Consider the following 13,392-nt stretch of genomic DNA (forward strand, 5'->3'; position numbering starts at 1 on the left):
AAATGATACGAACAGAGATGGGGTGTGTACACAGAGGGGGATACCATTCTGAGGTGTTACATTTGGATGTAGCTTTATTATGGTAAATCCCCTGACATATCCACTTATATTATATTGACATCTCCCACTTAATATTAAAACAAATACTTAATGTCCACCATAACCTATTACTTTAAACCCACTTCTCGAGGCTTTATTTTTTCCCAGCCCAATAAATTGTACCAGCTGTTCACTTAGTTGCTCAGGCTGCCAAATTCAGAGGTTATCATCTTTGAAGCCTCTTTCTCACCTTAAATACAACCCAACGATAATTCTTCTCAGTTGTTCCAAATACATCGAGTCTGCCCAGTTCTTGCCATCTCCACAGGTACCATTAAGTCCAGCCCACCACCATGAACCTCACCTCTGCCTGACGTCTGGTATAACTTACTTTCTGACTGGTCCTCTTGCTTTCACTCTTGTTCTACTACTATCAGTTTTCCACATAGTAGCTGGAGTGGTCCTTCCAAATCATGATCCAACTGCACCAAGCCCCCCTCAAATCCTCTAATAGCTTCCCATCCCACCTAGACTAAAACAATAATTATACTAGAATATTACATTTATTATAATGATATAATAATATTAATAACAAACGTTCCCTATATTAACATTTCATCCGCAAAGTGCACTTGAGAGTTAAGGTCTCTTGTTATCCCACTTCGCATACAGATGAGCAGAGTGATGCTACATAAAAGATTAAGTCATTAGTCCATATCCCACACTAGGAAATGGAGGCAGGCAGTCTTCATATCCAGGCAGTGAGGCCTCAGAGAGTGTAAACTGAACCACCACACTGTCAAAGACAAGACAACCTTTTATCAGAAGCCTACAAAACCCTGCCCCCTGCTCCCCTGTTTGATCATATCCCCCTGCCACCCCCACACACCAGTCTCCCTTCTTCTCACTGTGTTTCCTTCTATTTCTCAAACACACCGACATCACTTCTAATTCAGGGCCTCTGCCCTTGTTGCTCCTGTCTTTGACACACTCTTTCACCAAATGTTTGCATAACCTGCTCCCCTCCTGTATTCAGGCCTCTCTGTTCAAAGCTTACCTCCTGAGATAAATCTTACCAGACCAGCACCATCTAAAATAGCACCCCTATTCCCTAAGCTCCTAACCTGATGTAGTTTTCTTCTTAGTATTTAACGTTCTCTGAAATTATGTTTTTCATTTGTGGATATGCTTTTTTATTCTTTATCTCCTCCATGGTGGCAGAAATGTTCTCCCTCACTGTTAGGTCTGCAGCACCAAGAATGGTGCTTGAAACAGTAGGCTTGAAATCAATTGTTTGGGGTAAATGAATGAATGCTTTATTTAAATTGCAGATTTCAAGTCTCTTGATTCAGTGACCTTCTCATAATGTTTTTCACCCTCAGAACTATTTTGCTCGCAACTTTTACAACATGAGAATGTTAGCCTTATTTGTTGCATTTGCTATCAATTTCATCTTGCTCTTTTATAAGGTACGTACATCTTTGTTTTAATAACGGGTATAAAACTACGAATAGAAATGAATGTAAAGATTTCACGATGAACATATCTACTACTGCTAGTGAACATGTCTAAACCTATTATGAAATACTGATGCCTAGGCACTGATATCTCTGTTATCTAGGAAGGCAAGATTTGTTCCTGAGAAGTAAGAAATGCCTCAACCGAAGGGCATTTGATTTAGCAGAGGGCTTACCCACAGTATTCCCAGCCTAATTTAGCTGAATATCTTACTTGTGATTATGTCTGGGTGTGGCATACCTGTATTGTATTACATTCTTTTATAATTAAGAAGAGAGCTTAGCCATCTAATTTTTTTCTTGCATGCACTGGAATCCTCAGAACTTTTGGTTGAATAAGAATGAATTTTAAAAGTATGTTCACTACTTGCCTTTGGTTTTTGAAAAGCTATCGTTTTTAGCCTTTGCTATTAGTCCTTTCATTATGCAGTAACTTCACATTCAACTGTTTGCTAAAAAGGCTATATTTCTTTTGTCTTTTGCTTGCAATGATATCCTAGATGCAGCAAATTGACTCTACTTTAAATGCTTTGAATCAGGTCTCCACTTCTTCTGTGGTTGAAGGAAAGGAGCTCCCCACTAGAAGTTCAAGTGAAAATGCCAAAGTGACCAGCCTGGACAGCAGCTCCCATAGAATCATCGCAGTTCACTATGTACTGGAGGAGAGCAGTGGCTACATGGAGCCCACGTTGCGTATCTTAGCTATTCTCCACACGGTCATTTCCTTCTTCTGCATCATTGGATACTACTGCTTGAAAGTAAGATAGTAAGGCACCAAGGTACCTCTGTGTGCGTGTGTGTGTGTGTGTTGCAGTCTGGACCTCTGGAGACGCAGATTCTGAACTGGAAATGTTGTGTACAAAGTTTCTGATGGAATGCTCCATGAATCAACGTGCTTGGGGCAAATGGAGGAAGCAGGATGGGACAGAGGGGAAAGCTGGGCTACTGTAGACATAGCAGGTGCAGTCTCTTCAAAGCTGGGATGCCCCTTCAGGGCTGTCCTGGCCTGAGGCATTGGAGCCTGGCCATTTTATGTCTACATTGACTAGTCTGCCCTGGGAAGGGGCTATGGCCATCAGCTGTCTTAAAGTAGCTTTCTTTCATGTACTGATAATTATTCACATAGAGAATTTCGCCTATAACGGCCCTACAGAAGTAAGAGCTCACCCACCCACTATGTCTCCTGGTAATGCAGTGATACTCCAGTATATTAAGACTTACAGAAATACATTGTATCGATCCTAGGAGTCATTTTATTCCTTTGTTATTGGGGAAGTATCTATTGCTATTCTTGGCAGAAATGCCTCATGATTTGTCACACTTCACCCAGAAAATAATGCAGCTTTATCCCTAGAGGCCTGCCAAGGGAACAATATAATTTGGTGAATAGAACCCAAGATAATCTCTCTGAGTGCTCAAGGCTGCCCATTACCTGTGCAAACCTCTTTATCTTTTCCTAGCAAGGCGCTTTTTCACTGTGATGCCTTTATTTCACTTTCACCACCCTCTGCCTCTGGTTGTAAATCTTGCAGAAGACATTTGAAAAAACCAGGGCTCAGCAAAAGACTAGAATGTAAAGTGTTCTTCAGGAACTCCTTTCCTCCCGTTTATTCTGTTTTATGGGAGTGCATATTCTTGGCTATTTCCAGAATATCTGTGTCTGTCTGCTGTCTGTGCCTTGTGTAAAGTATGTCCATATAAAAAGAGGATCATTATGTTCCAGAGATATTTTGACAAACTGACAAAGATTTTTGCTGATGTTGAAATTAAAATGTATCTCAAATTAGTATGTATGTGGTGACCCTGAGCGTGAAATTATTAAAGAGGTTTCTCAAATGTAACTGCACTTTAGTAGCATGCATTTGGGAACACTGCTGCGATGGCTAAATTTTATTTCATTCATTCATGTTGAGAGATATATGTAAAAAGAAAATGATTTTGCATAATCATCTTTTCGTCTTTGAAGTTTAAAAATGATTTCATTAGTGTAATTATCTATAAGCCCCTATGTGTTTAAAAACATGCATATATGTAATATCTATTCTATCTTCTGTTTTTCCAAAACCTTCTAGATGCTTCTTCCTGCTTGAATATAGCCGATTCATTTTCATTCCATTTTTACCTTCCTGGAAGTACACAGGAAATATTTCTTTCCAAAAGCTGTTTTGTAAAGATAGTGACCACAAGAGATGCCAGTAAATCTAAACTAATTTTAACATATTTATTTTTCCTGTGTAGGTCCCATTGGTTATTTTTAAGCGAGAAAAGGAAGTAGCACGGAAATTGGAATTTGATGGGCTTTATATTACAGAACAGCCTTCAGAAGATGATATTAAAGGCCAGTGGGATAGACTCGTAATCAACACACAGTGAGTAAAGAATTATATGAGACATTTCTGCACTCACAAATTTCCAGACATGAAAATACTTGGTTGGAATTCCTGCAGATTTGTCAAAAGTTTAGCAGAGGTGAATAATAGTTATATATTCAGTCAAGAAAAATCTAAAGACTCAGCGCCGTCAGCCTCCTTAATGGATGTCCTCAATTTCTGCCCTCTGAGTTCTGAATTCCTTAATCAAAAATGGCCTAGAGTTCATTTCCACAGCACTGATGGAACTTCACATCCTTTACTCAGCATTCAGGGATGTGTGTCACAGAAAGTGCATGACCTGCAGGCAGGTTATCTCATCCAAAAGCAGAGGAAGCAAAAATTATTCATTAAGGAAAAAGTTGTAGCATTAAAGGAAAACATATTGAATTTTACACCTTGAATATATCTGAGTTATCAACTTTCAGTACCATCAAGTGGCCTAGCATGAAACTAACTAAATGTTAGGACATGGTGTAAAATATAAGACAGAAAAACAAAAGCTTTTCCGATCCAATAATCATTTAGCCCTGTGAGATCAAGATCCAAACTACCAGCTGCTGTTCTGAATATAAATCCATCACAAAAGTATAATTTTTCACTGTAAAAAGAATTAGTACTGCAATAGTTGTAATAGTTTATATTTACTATTCAAGAGTGAAATCTTTTTAAAATTGTGATTAGTTTTGCTTATTAAAAGTTATTTGCTAATGGGTTCTGAGTTGTCAAATGGAGATGATTTATTTATACATGATACATGTTTATTCTAAATGCTAAATGCTTTGTTTAGCAATTCTACCATTAATACTAAGTCTAAACAAGTCATTCCCTTTAGGTAAACTCTTTATGTATTAGTTAAGGTGCTAGAGTTGTGCTTTGGTGCTAAGCTCAAAGTTTCTTTGAGGATAACTGGTAGGAAGGAGATTTTTTTTCTTCATAGGAATAACAATGACAGGTTTCTAGATACTTTAATTTTTAAAGGCAATTGATAAACAGGTCTATGTATTGATATGATAAAAACAAATAAATAGCAATACTACCTAATAAATATTCTCATATTCTTCTCCATTAAAGTATCAGCTTATATGCTTTTGTATATATTTACATGTTAATATTTAAAATAATATTCAAATACCTATGATGCAGGAAATTATGTGATGTTAACCAAATTCATTGTAAGTTTACATGGATGGCAGGATATATGTTTACATATTATTTTAAGTATGCCATATATCCCAAATGATATGTTATTATTTGTCATTAAAAATAATACTATTTACTTCTATGCTTTTCTATATTTTAGGTCATTTCCCAACAACTACTGGGACAAATTTGTTAAAAGAAAGGTAATACTACTTGGAATCCTCTATATTTTTCTTAAAGCACAGTTTGGATTTTAATTTGATGTGATTCAGCTGTAGAATAAGATATCGAGGTATAATTTATCTGCCTATTAATGTCTTTTTTTTTTTTTTTTTTTTTTTTTTAAAGTGGAGTCTCGGTCTGTCGCCCAGGCTGGAGTGCAGTGGCGCGACCTTGGCTCACTGCAACCGCGTAACCTCCGCCTCCTGGGTTCAAGTGATTCTCCTGCCTCAGTCTCCCGAGTGGCTGGGATTACAGGCGCCCGCCACCACACCTGGCTAATTTTTGTATTTTTAGTCGAGACGAGGTTTCGCCATGTTGGCCAGGCTCCGACTCCTGACCTCAGGTGATCCACCCGCCTTGATCTACCAAAGTGCTGGGATTACAGGCGTGAGGCACCACGTCCGGCCAAATACGAATTTCCAGAATAGCACATAATGGCCGGGCGTGGTGGCAGGCTGAGGATGGTGACAAGGTTGCAGGTCCTGGTGTTACTGAGGAATTGCTGGGGTCAGGATACTCAGGGGAGTGGGGTGGAAAGATGGGCCTTGTGGTCAGAGAGTTGAAGGGTTGAAATCGAGAGCATGGAAGAATGCCACCCTGTGATGTGCCCCCTGTTAGCATGCAGAGGTCTATGCAGAGGATCATTGGCTGGGGAGTCAGGCATGGCCTGGTTGCTTTCTGGACCCCATCTCTTGCTGAGTTTAGCAACCTTAGGCACATTACACGAAGTTTTCTAAAGTACAGTTTCTTTATCTGCAGAATATCAATCACATGAAACCTACATATTGTGACAGTCCCATGGAATGAAGCATAATTTCTGACACAAAGTATTAATTTAGTAAAGGTCACTCTCGTTCCATTTCCCTCCATTTCTTATGCTTTTATTTCAGCTCATCTTCTTCCTTGGTATGTCTCCCTCTCTTGAATGAGAGAGAAATCTTATTCCTCAGATAGGTATTATGTAAAACACAGTGAATTTGTTTAGACCTTAAGCATGTGATCACAGAAGATGAGCCATAAACTAGATTTTAGGTGATTGTTAGGGCTAATACACAGTAAGTATAAAAATGATTAGATGTTTTATACACACATATAGATTTTATTTAATGGTTGAAGCCAATAAAATGCTTTTTCTCATACCCCAAGGTAATGGATAAGTACGGAGAGTTCTACGGCCGAGACAGAATTAGTGAATTACTTGGCATGGACAAGGCAGCTCTGGACTTCAGTGATGCCAGAGAAAAGAAGAAGCCAAAGAAAGACAGCTCCTTATCAGCTGTGTAAGTGTTACTTCGGCTCTATCCTACAGACTTAGATTGAAAAGGGAAAACATTAATACATTTCTAAACTTGTGCATTGATTTCCTTTCCTTTAATGTCAGAAGAATAGATAGATGAGGAAAACAGAATGTATATAAAGTCTACTTTTACACTTCTTGGTATTTGGAACTCTGGAATCATTGGATTTTTTTCTGTTAATTTTGGAGGTACCTTTTAATATTTACAAGAGAAAAGAAAGACTATTCATGTTTTTGACTTAATTTGCCTTCTCTGTCTTTAAATGATCCTTAAATCCTTTAATTTACTTATACATAGTAAAACACACACAAAAACTCAATATATGGCTCATTTCTGGTAATTTCTGTTTGAAAAAATATTAGTTCCCTTTTCCAAAACATAAGAAAATTATGTAGCCCTTTTATTTACAATGTTCAGAGGAACTCATATTACTTTATTATAATTATCATATTTTTTTGAGTAGCAAAGGCTTAGTATGTCAGAAATAATATCCCATCATACTATTACTTGTAAAGTTTACTTCAAAATGAAACACTCTTTATGTACTGCTTTCATGGAATAATGTTTTTAAACCAGTTGAGTTGAATGTACCTGAGTTTAAATGTCTCTCTCTCTCACACACACACACACACACACACACACACACATATATAGTGTGAGTGTAGAGATATATACATACATCCATCTAGCAAATTTGATCAACTGAATCTCTGGAATAAAAGTAAAACATGCTTTTAAAAATATAATTGCTTGTTGTAGTCACTTAATGATTCTGGAAGAAACAATACTTTCTCTTAACATGATTAGGGATGTGATGGTTACTTTGAAAACGTATTTATGGTTCTGTGAAGCAATATTATTTTCTTAGATAATCTGTTACCTAGCATTAAAAAGATAGTTTGGTTGGCCTATCTTATTGGTCATATTGTTTTTATCTATCTGAAAACTTATTAGAGCTACTTGGGTCTTTAAAGTTAAGGTGAACTTGTTTTTGAACTTATTGTTGAAAAGAACTTAGATCAGCAAATGTGAATTAAGGTCCAAAATATTACTTGAGTACTCTAGGAAAACAAATGTATATTTAAAAGTTGTGCCACTGCATGTAAAATCGAACACAGATGAGCAATCCTTAGGACCTGTGTCCCTTATGTTAGAAAAGTATAAAAAATATATATCATATGAAACAAGAACTAGGGTGTGAGTGAGGCTGAGCATCCCACAGACATTTTCAGATCCTTAATAAGCAATACCAAATTAAGTAGTTTTACTGAGTTATGCATTTTCTATGGTCACATTTGTGACTCTAGAAAAAAAGTCTGAAAAAATAGAAGGGAAGTTTAGGCTGCTTTTCTGCTATGAAAATAGTTTTAAATTGGCATAGTTTTCTACCATTATACATAGTAAATGTTTGTAAGTTTGACTCCTAGCAAAGTACCAAGAAGTTCATATAGCATTTAACACCTTTACATATGGAGAATAAAATTAGAAGAATAAAGTTCTGGTAAATAATGTACAACTAGGAAAAAGATTTACATATAATGTCTCTTTAACTAAAGCATTTAGGAAGGTCAGGTTTTAAAAGATTATCCAATTTATATATGAACCCTATCTTAATGTGAACATTGAAATACAAGGATGATTTATATATTTATTTATCAAACACATAAGGCTTGGTATGTGCACCTTTAAATAAGTGGTCAGCTCCATTTCTGGGGGTGGAATAGCTGCAAGCAGTCAGAAAGTCTGCATTTGTGTCCTCATTGGGAGGAAAGGAGATCATGTTTCAAAACATCTAGCAAAACTAAGCTTCCTGGTTATAGTTTACCCTTGACTGGAGCTTTGGCATCCTCCCGCCCCCACGACCAGGAAGACCGTGTTCTGACTGGCTTAGCTCAGCCATGGCCCTGCCCCAGGGGTGGGGTCAGCCTCACCCAAACAGCATGGCTACCACTTACGGGTGAGAAATGAGTGGGGTGTGCTGCTGTGTGATATTGATGGTATACTGTCACACTAAAGTATGCTAGAGATGGAAAATAACTCTGAAGAATAATTTTTAAAATAAAATAAGAAACCACCATAGGCAATTCATACATCCTGATATAAACCGTTATTTTGTTTTAGATTGCTTTAATGTAAAATAATTATGCTCTCATACAAATTACTCCATTTTTTTCTCCCAACTCTTCCTTTTTTAATTTAAGAAAAAACATTCTTATATTGAAACTTGTTGTAAATATTTATGGAACTTTTTTTAAAGGCTCCTGTGATAAAATTAATTCTAGTTCATAGATAACTTTATTTCTTTAAGGATAAAAAATTTTTTTTAAATCCTGTACTAAGTTAACTGAGCCTTAACCCTTAGTGAAAAAAATCTCCTAAAAAGTCACCTTTGATATGCACCTACTTATCTTAGCATTTATAATTTAAGATTAGCCTAATTAAAAGAAATGATTAAAGAAGGCAATAAAGACTAAAACATTAAGTCCAGAGAAACCCTTTAGAAAATAATATTGCCATTATGTTAAAATGCATTATTTCATATCGATTACTTAGAGCTGGAATATTGGAAAGGTTGGCAAAGTTATAATTTCTAGCCAATAAATCAGTGGCAAGTTCTGAAAAATGAAAATTAACACGTGTTTGTAATCTACAAAGATCACAAATATTTACTTTAGGATTTATTCATTCAACATATATGCATTTAGACATTCAGTGTGTGAGCTATTGTGCGTGGAGCTGGGGAGTTCACAGACTAGTGAGAGAGGCATATATCCACATACATGCATACACCAGCACCCACAACTGTAAGACAATGTAGGAAATAATAATAAAAGGAATTGTCTACAAAATGCTATGAGAACCGAGGGGAAGAGCTAAATTCCTGCCTGGATGGAAAAGGAAACAGAGAAAGTGAATTTTCTGGAAATGAAGTAAAAACAATTTAAAAGCCCTTCCATTTATAAAATAAGATAGTTGTAAAATAAATGTGTATATTTATGTTTATGCTAGTAGAATCAAAAGTTACTCTGTTGGCATGCCATTGCAAGTGCATATAAAAGTTAGTGAGGAAATGTTTGATGTGTACATATGTTGGCCAATTTAGTACAGTTTCAAGGAATAAATGTTATATGTAGCTGGGCACAATGGTGCATGCCTGTAATCCCAGCACTTTGGGAGGCCAAAGCGGACAGATCACCTGAGATCAGGAGTTCAAGACCAGCCTGGCCAACATGATGAAACCCCAACTCTACAAAAAAAAAAAAAAAAAATAGGAGTAGTAGGGCATGCCTGTAATCCCAGCTACTCGGGAGGCTGAGGCACGAGAATCGCTTGAACCCGGGAGGCAGAGATTGCAGTGAGCCAAGATTGCACCATTGCATTCTAGTCTAGGTGACTGAGTGCAACTCTGTCTCAAAAAAAAAAAAAAGACAAGAAAAAAGTTAATAGTGAATGTAGGAAAGGGAAAGGTGAAAAAGAAAGGACTATTTTTAAATAACATAAGACTAAGGTGATGGTGTTTTGGTTTCCAAGATCCTCTAAAAACACATCATGAAACTCTAGAATACAGTGTCAGAGTTGGCTCTCAGCTCCTCCCTTGGCATCTGGGATAGAACTAGTTTCCTTAGAAGGTTTCCAAGTCTTGTGCCATTGAACACGAAGGCCGTCAGCTCTTGCAAGCCTATGAGTCTTTGATTAATGTGCATAACTACACTTTTTTTTTTGTCATTGCAGACTGAACTCTATTGATGTGAAGTATCAGATGTGGAAACTAGGAGTCGTTTTCACTGACAACGTAAGCCTACTTCATTATCACAAAAGAAAATGCACTCTGATTAGATAAGTCTGTGGGAGTTCTGTAGATGGAAGGATGGTTATTTAGAAAATGTTTCAAATACCAGTTCATTGCATACAGACCAGATCTGGAGAGAGAGCCACAGAATGATATGACTAACGAGCCCATCTCTCATTCCATTTCTTTTAATAGCCGAAACATTAAAATGAAAATATATTTACACAAAAGAAAAACTGAGATGCAGATTTGTGAGTATGTTCATTAAGGTTTTAATTGGGCAATGGCATACTTCAGTTTTATAGACGTTAAAAAGAAACTCCTAAATAATTTTCAAAGAACATTAATTGTGCTAAATTTAGGTTTTCCCCAAATTAAGTACATTAAATTATGGAGTTTTTATTTTATTCTCCTTTTACCAAATATTCTTTGGAGACTAAATATAGGGCCCTAATATATATTCAAATAAAATAGAAAAAAAAATTACCTATTACTAAAAACCGCCAGGTGTCTCAAGATTTCACTCTTTAATTTTAGCACTGACTTTTATAGTTAACATTAGTTCCATTCTCCTATTTAGAAGCCTTTGATAGCCCCCAAATTCTCCTGCCTCTATCCTTACCCCTTCCCTCATCCAGCCATGGGCCCAGAGCTCTGGGTATCTTAGGAGCATTCTCTAAGAGTTCAAAATTATCTTTTAGAACTATAAACTATTAATACACTATCTTACAAATAATTTCTCATCCAAATGGAAGCAACTCCCCTGAATAACAAGAGGGCATCCTCGACTTTGGCTCTAATGGGCATTTTCCATTCAAGTGGCCAGTCCATCTTAAGTTCTGCCCGCTAAGCTCAATCTTCCATGCCACAATATTTGCAGAGCCCACTTTTGCCCAGATGCAGCTTCTGCCCAGATGCAGCTTATCCATAATATTCATCTTGCTATGTAACTTTTTTGTCCTCTAGATAACTTGAGCATAGATAGATCCAGGACGGAGTCTTTCCTCAGACAGACAGTTTTCTGCTACCTTAGTAGGCTTTTATCCACCTGCAGTCTCATGGCTTCTGTTTGGCCAGTCAGCTCCCAGATTACTTCATGCGACACACCTAAACTAAAAATCATTTATTCTTTCTCTCTCATTCAAATTTAACTGTGCAGCAAGCACATATGTAGACCACACATGCACCTTTGGCCCAGCTTGTCATTTAGTTCCTTACTCATCTTATGCCCATGAATTTTCCTTTTCCTCAGTCTTTGCATTTCTTAATGGCTCATTAGATTAGCTCCATCTGAATGTCCCATGGCAGATTTTCATCTTCCTTCTCCTCTGCTCCTCCCCTCCAAATCCAGTCTTCAGTCTACAATTTTCTCTTAGTATTTTTCTTCTTCTTACTACCTAAGCTTAAATTATTCATACGGACTCCTCTTCTTTCTCCCTCCAATGCATGCATTTGATTATTTGCTGAATCTTGGTCCTGTTTGTGTCCTCTGTAATTCTCCCTTCTTATCCTTACTTTTGCTGCTTTTTTGGGCTCTGGTAACCTCATCCTGGGGCTTGTCCAGTAGTCTTCTAATTTAATGGCTGTGCCACTTACAATAATTTTAGACAATAGCTTAACTGGAGCAAGCTCACTTCCTCATATATAAATTGGGGCTAAACATGCCTGTTCATCAGACATCTTGCTAAAATAAAAAAGAGACCATGTGTGCAATTATATTGAACATTGACCAGCACTTAGTAGGTGCTCAAGAAATTTTCCTACAATGCCATTTTTCATAAACCATTATCCTCCTCATGATACTGCAGTGACACTCAAGCTCCTGTGGGGTACACAAATGTCCTTTAACTTGCCCTCAAGTCTCTCCAACACTGTCACACTTTTCTAGCTTGATCTTGCAAAACAGGAACCCACCACTCAAACCAAATTTTCCTTCCCAAGCAAACTCCGCTTGGTCTTATCTCAGTGTGCTTTTTAAAAATGCTATTTTCTTTTCTGCCACTTGACCTCTAGCTTCACTTCCACATGGTCCTTGAAATCCCCTTCCTAGCTCAGCCCCCTCTTTTTGTTCTCTGTGAAAGATTAAGATATCTTACAGTCAAAATGAAGGTATCCGCCCCTTCCCCAAATGGGTAGCTTCTGACTCCACCAGCAAAACATCCCTTATGCAACAGAGACTGTAGTCCCATAAGTAAGAACAGCCACCATATTTTTATTCAGCATTAGTCCCGGCCCTCCCCAAAAAGTATATTCATTTTCCAGCCTATGTGAATAATCCACATTAATTATAACCCAGGAGACTTCTACAACAGAACCAATTGTATTATTAGGTGTACTGTAGCTTTCAGTGACGTCACATGGTATTTGGGTTTCTCCTAGACTTACTGCGGCTCATGTAAAGTGAGATGCTTGGTTAATAAAACATGTAATTTCGTAACTAGTAGGTCTCAGCAAACACTGATTTAGTGAGCGAATAAATGAAAAGCAAAGAAGGGAAGAAAAGGAGGGAGAGACAGTGACTGGTTCTTTGGCTGGCTGTAGAGCAAGGGTTCTTCTCCGCTGGGGAGCAGCTTTGTCTCCCAGTGATGTTTGGCAATGTCTGGAGACATTTTTGGTTGTCATGACTCGGGGGAGAGGTGGGGTCGGTGCGATTGGCATCTGGTTGATGCTGCTTGCCATCCTACCATGCACAGAACAGCACCCATAATAAAGGATTATCTGATCAATAATCCTTTATTATGCGCCGGGTTGAGAAAGCCTGCTGCTGACTAGGAAGTCAATAAATGTTTCTCTGTTGGAGGATAAATAAGAACAATGACAATTCTTAAAACACTTTAAAACTGTTTTAAAGAGAATGACACTGACCTTTTCAGAACAAATTAAGTAAAAATAAAATACACAAAGAACAAACTGATACAGCTAACTAGAATTATAAAAATGTATAGGGAGCCAGGCGCGGTGACTCATGCCTGTAATCCCAGACTTTGGGAGGGGCAAGGTGGGCGGATCCTGAG

At 37.5% G+C, this 13,392-nt stretch overlaps 1 protein-coding gene across 8 annotated transcripts in view; it reads left to right on the forward strand.

Moving 5' to 3' along the window:
• RYR2 (ryanodine receptor 2) overlaps nt 1-13,392 on the forward strand; it is a 795,071-nt gene that overhangs the window by 752,810 nt on the left and 28,869 nt on the right. For all 8 annotated transcript variants that reach the window (XM_050770606.1, XM_050770614.1, XM_050770624.1 and 5 more), the window contains 6 exons: nt 1,422-1,508; nt 2,096-2,314; nt 3,795-3,925; nt 5,229-5,271; nt 6,437-6,570; nt 10,321-10,381. In XM_050770606.1, coding sequence (XP_050626563.1) covers nt 1,422-1,508; nt 2,096-2,314; nt 3,795-3,925; nt 5,229-5,271; nt 6,437-6,570; nt 10,321-10,381 — 675 coding nt within the window. The remainder of the gene's footprint in view (nt 1-1,421; nt 1,509-2,095; nt 2,315-3,794; nt 3,926-5,228; nt 5,272-6,436; nt 6,571-10,320; nt 10,382-13,392) is intronic.

The sequence above is a fragment of the Macaca thibetana genome, chromosome 1, assembly GCF_024542745.1.
Source record: "Macaca thibetana thibetana isolate TM-01 chromosome 1, ASM2454274v1, whole genome shotgun sequence".
Classification (NCBI taxonomy): Eukaryota; Metazoa; Chordata; class Mammalia; order Primates; family Cercopithecidae; genus Macaca; species Macaca thibetana.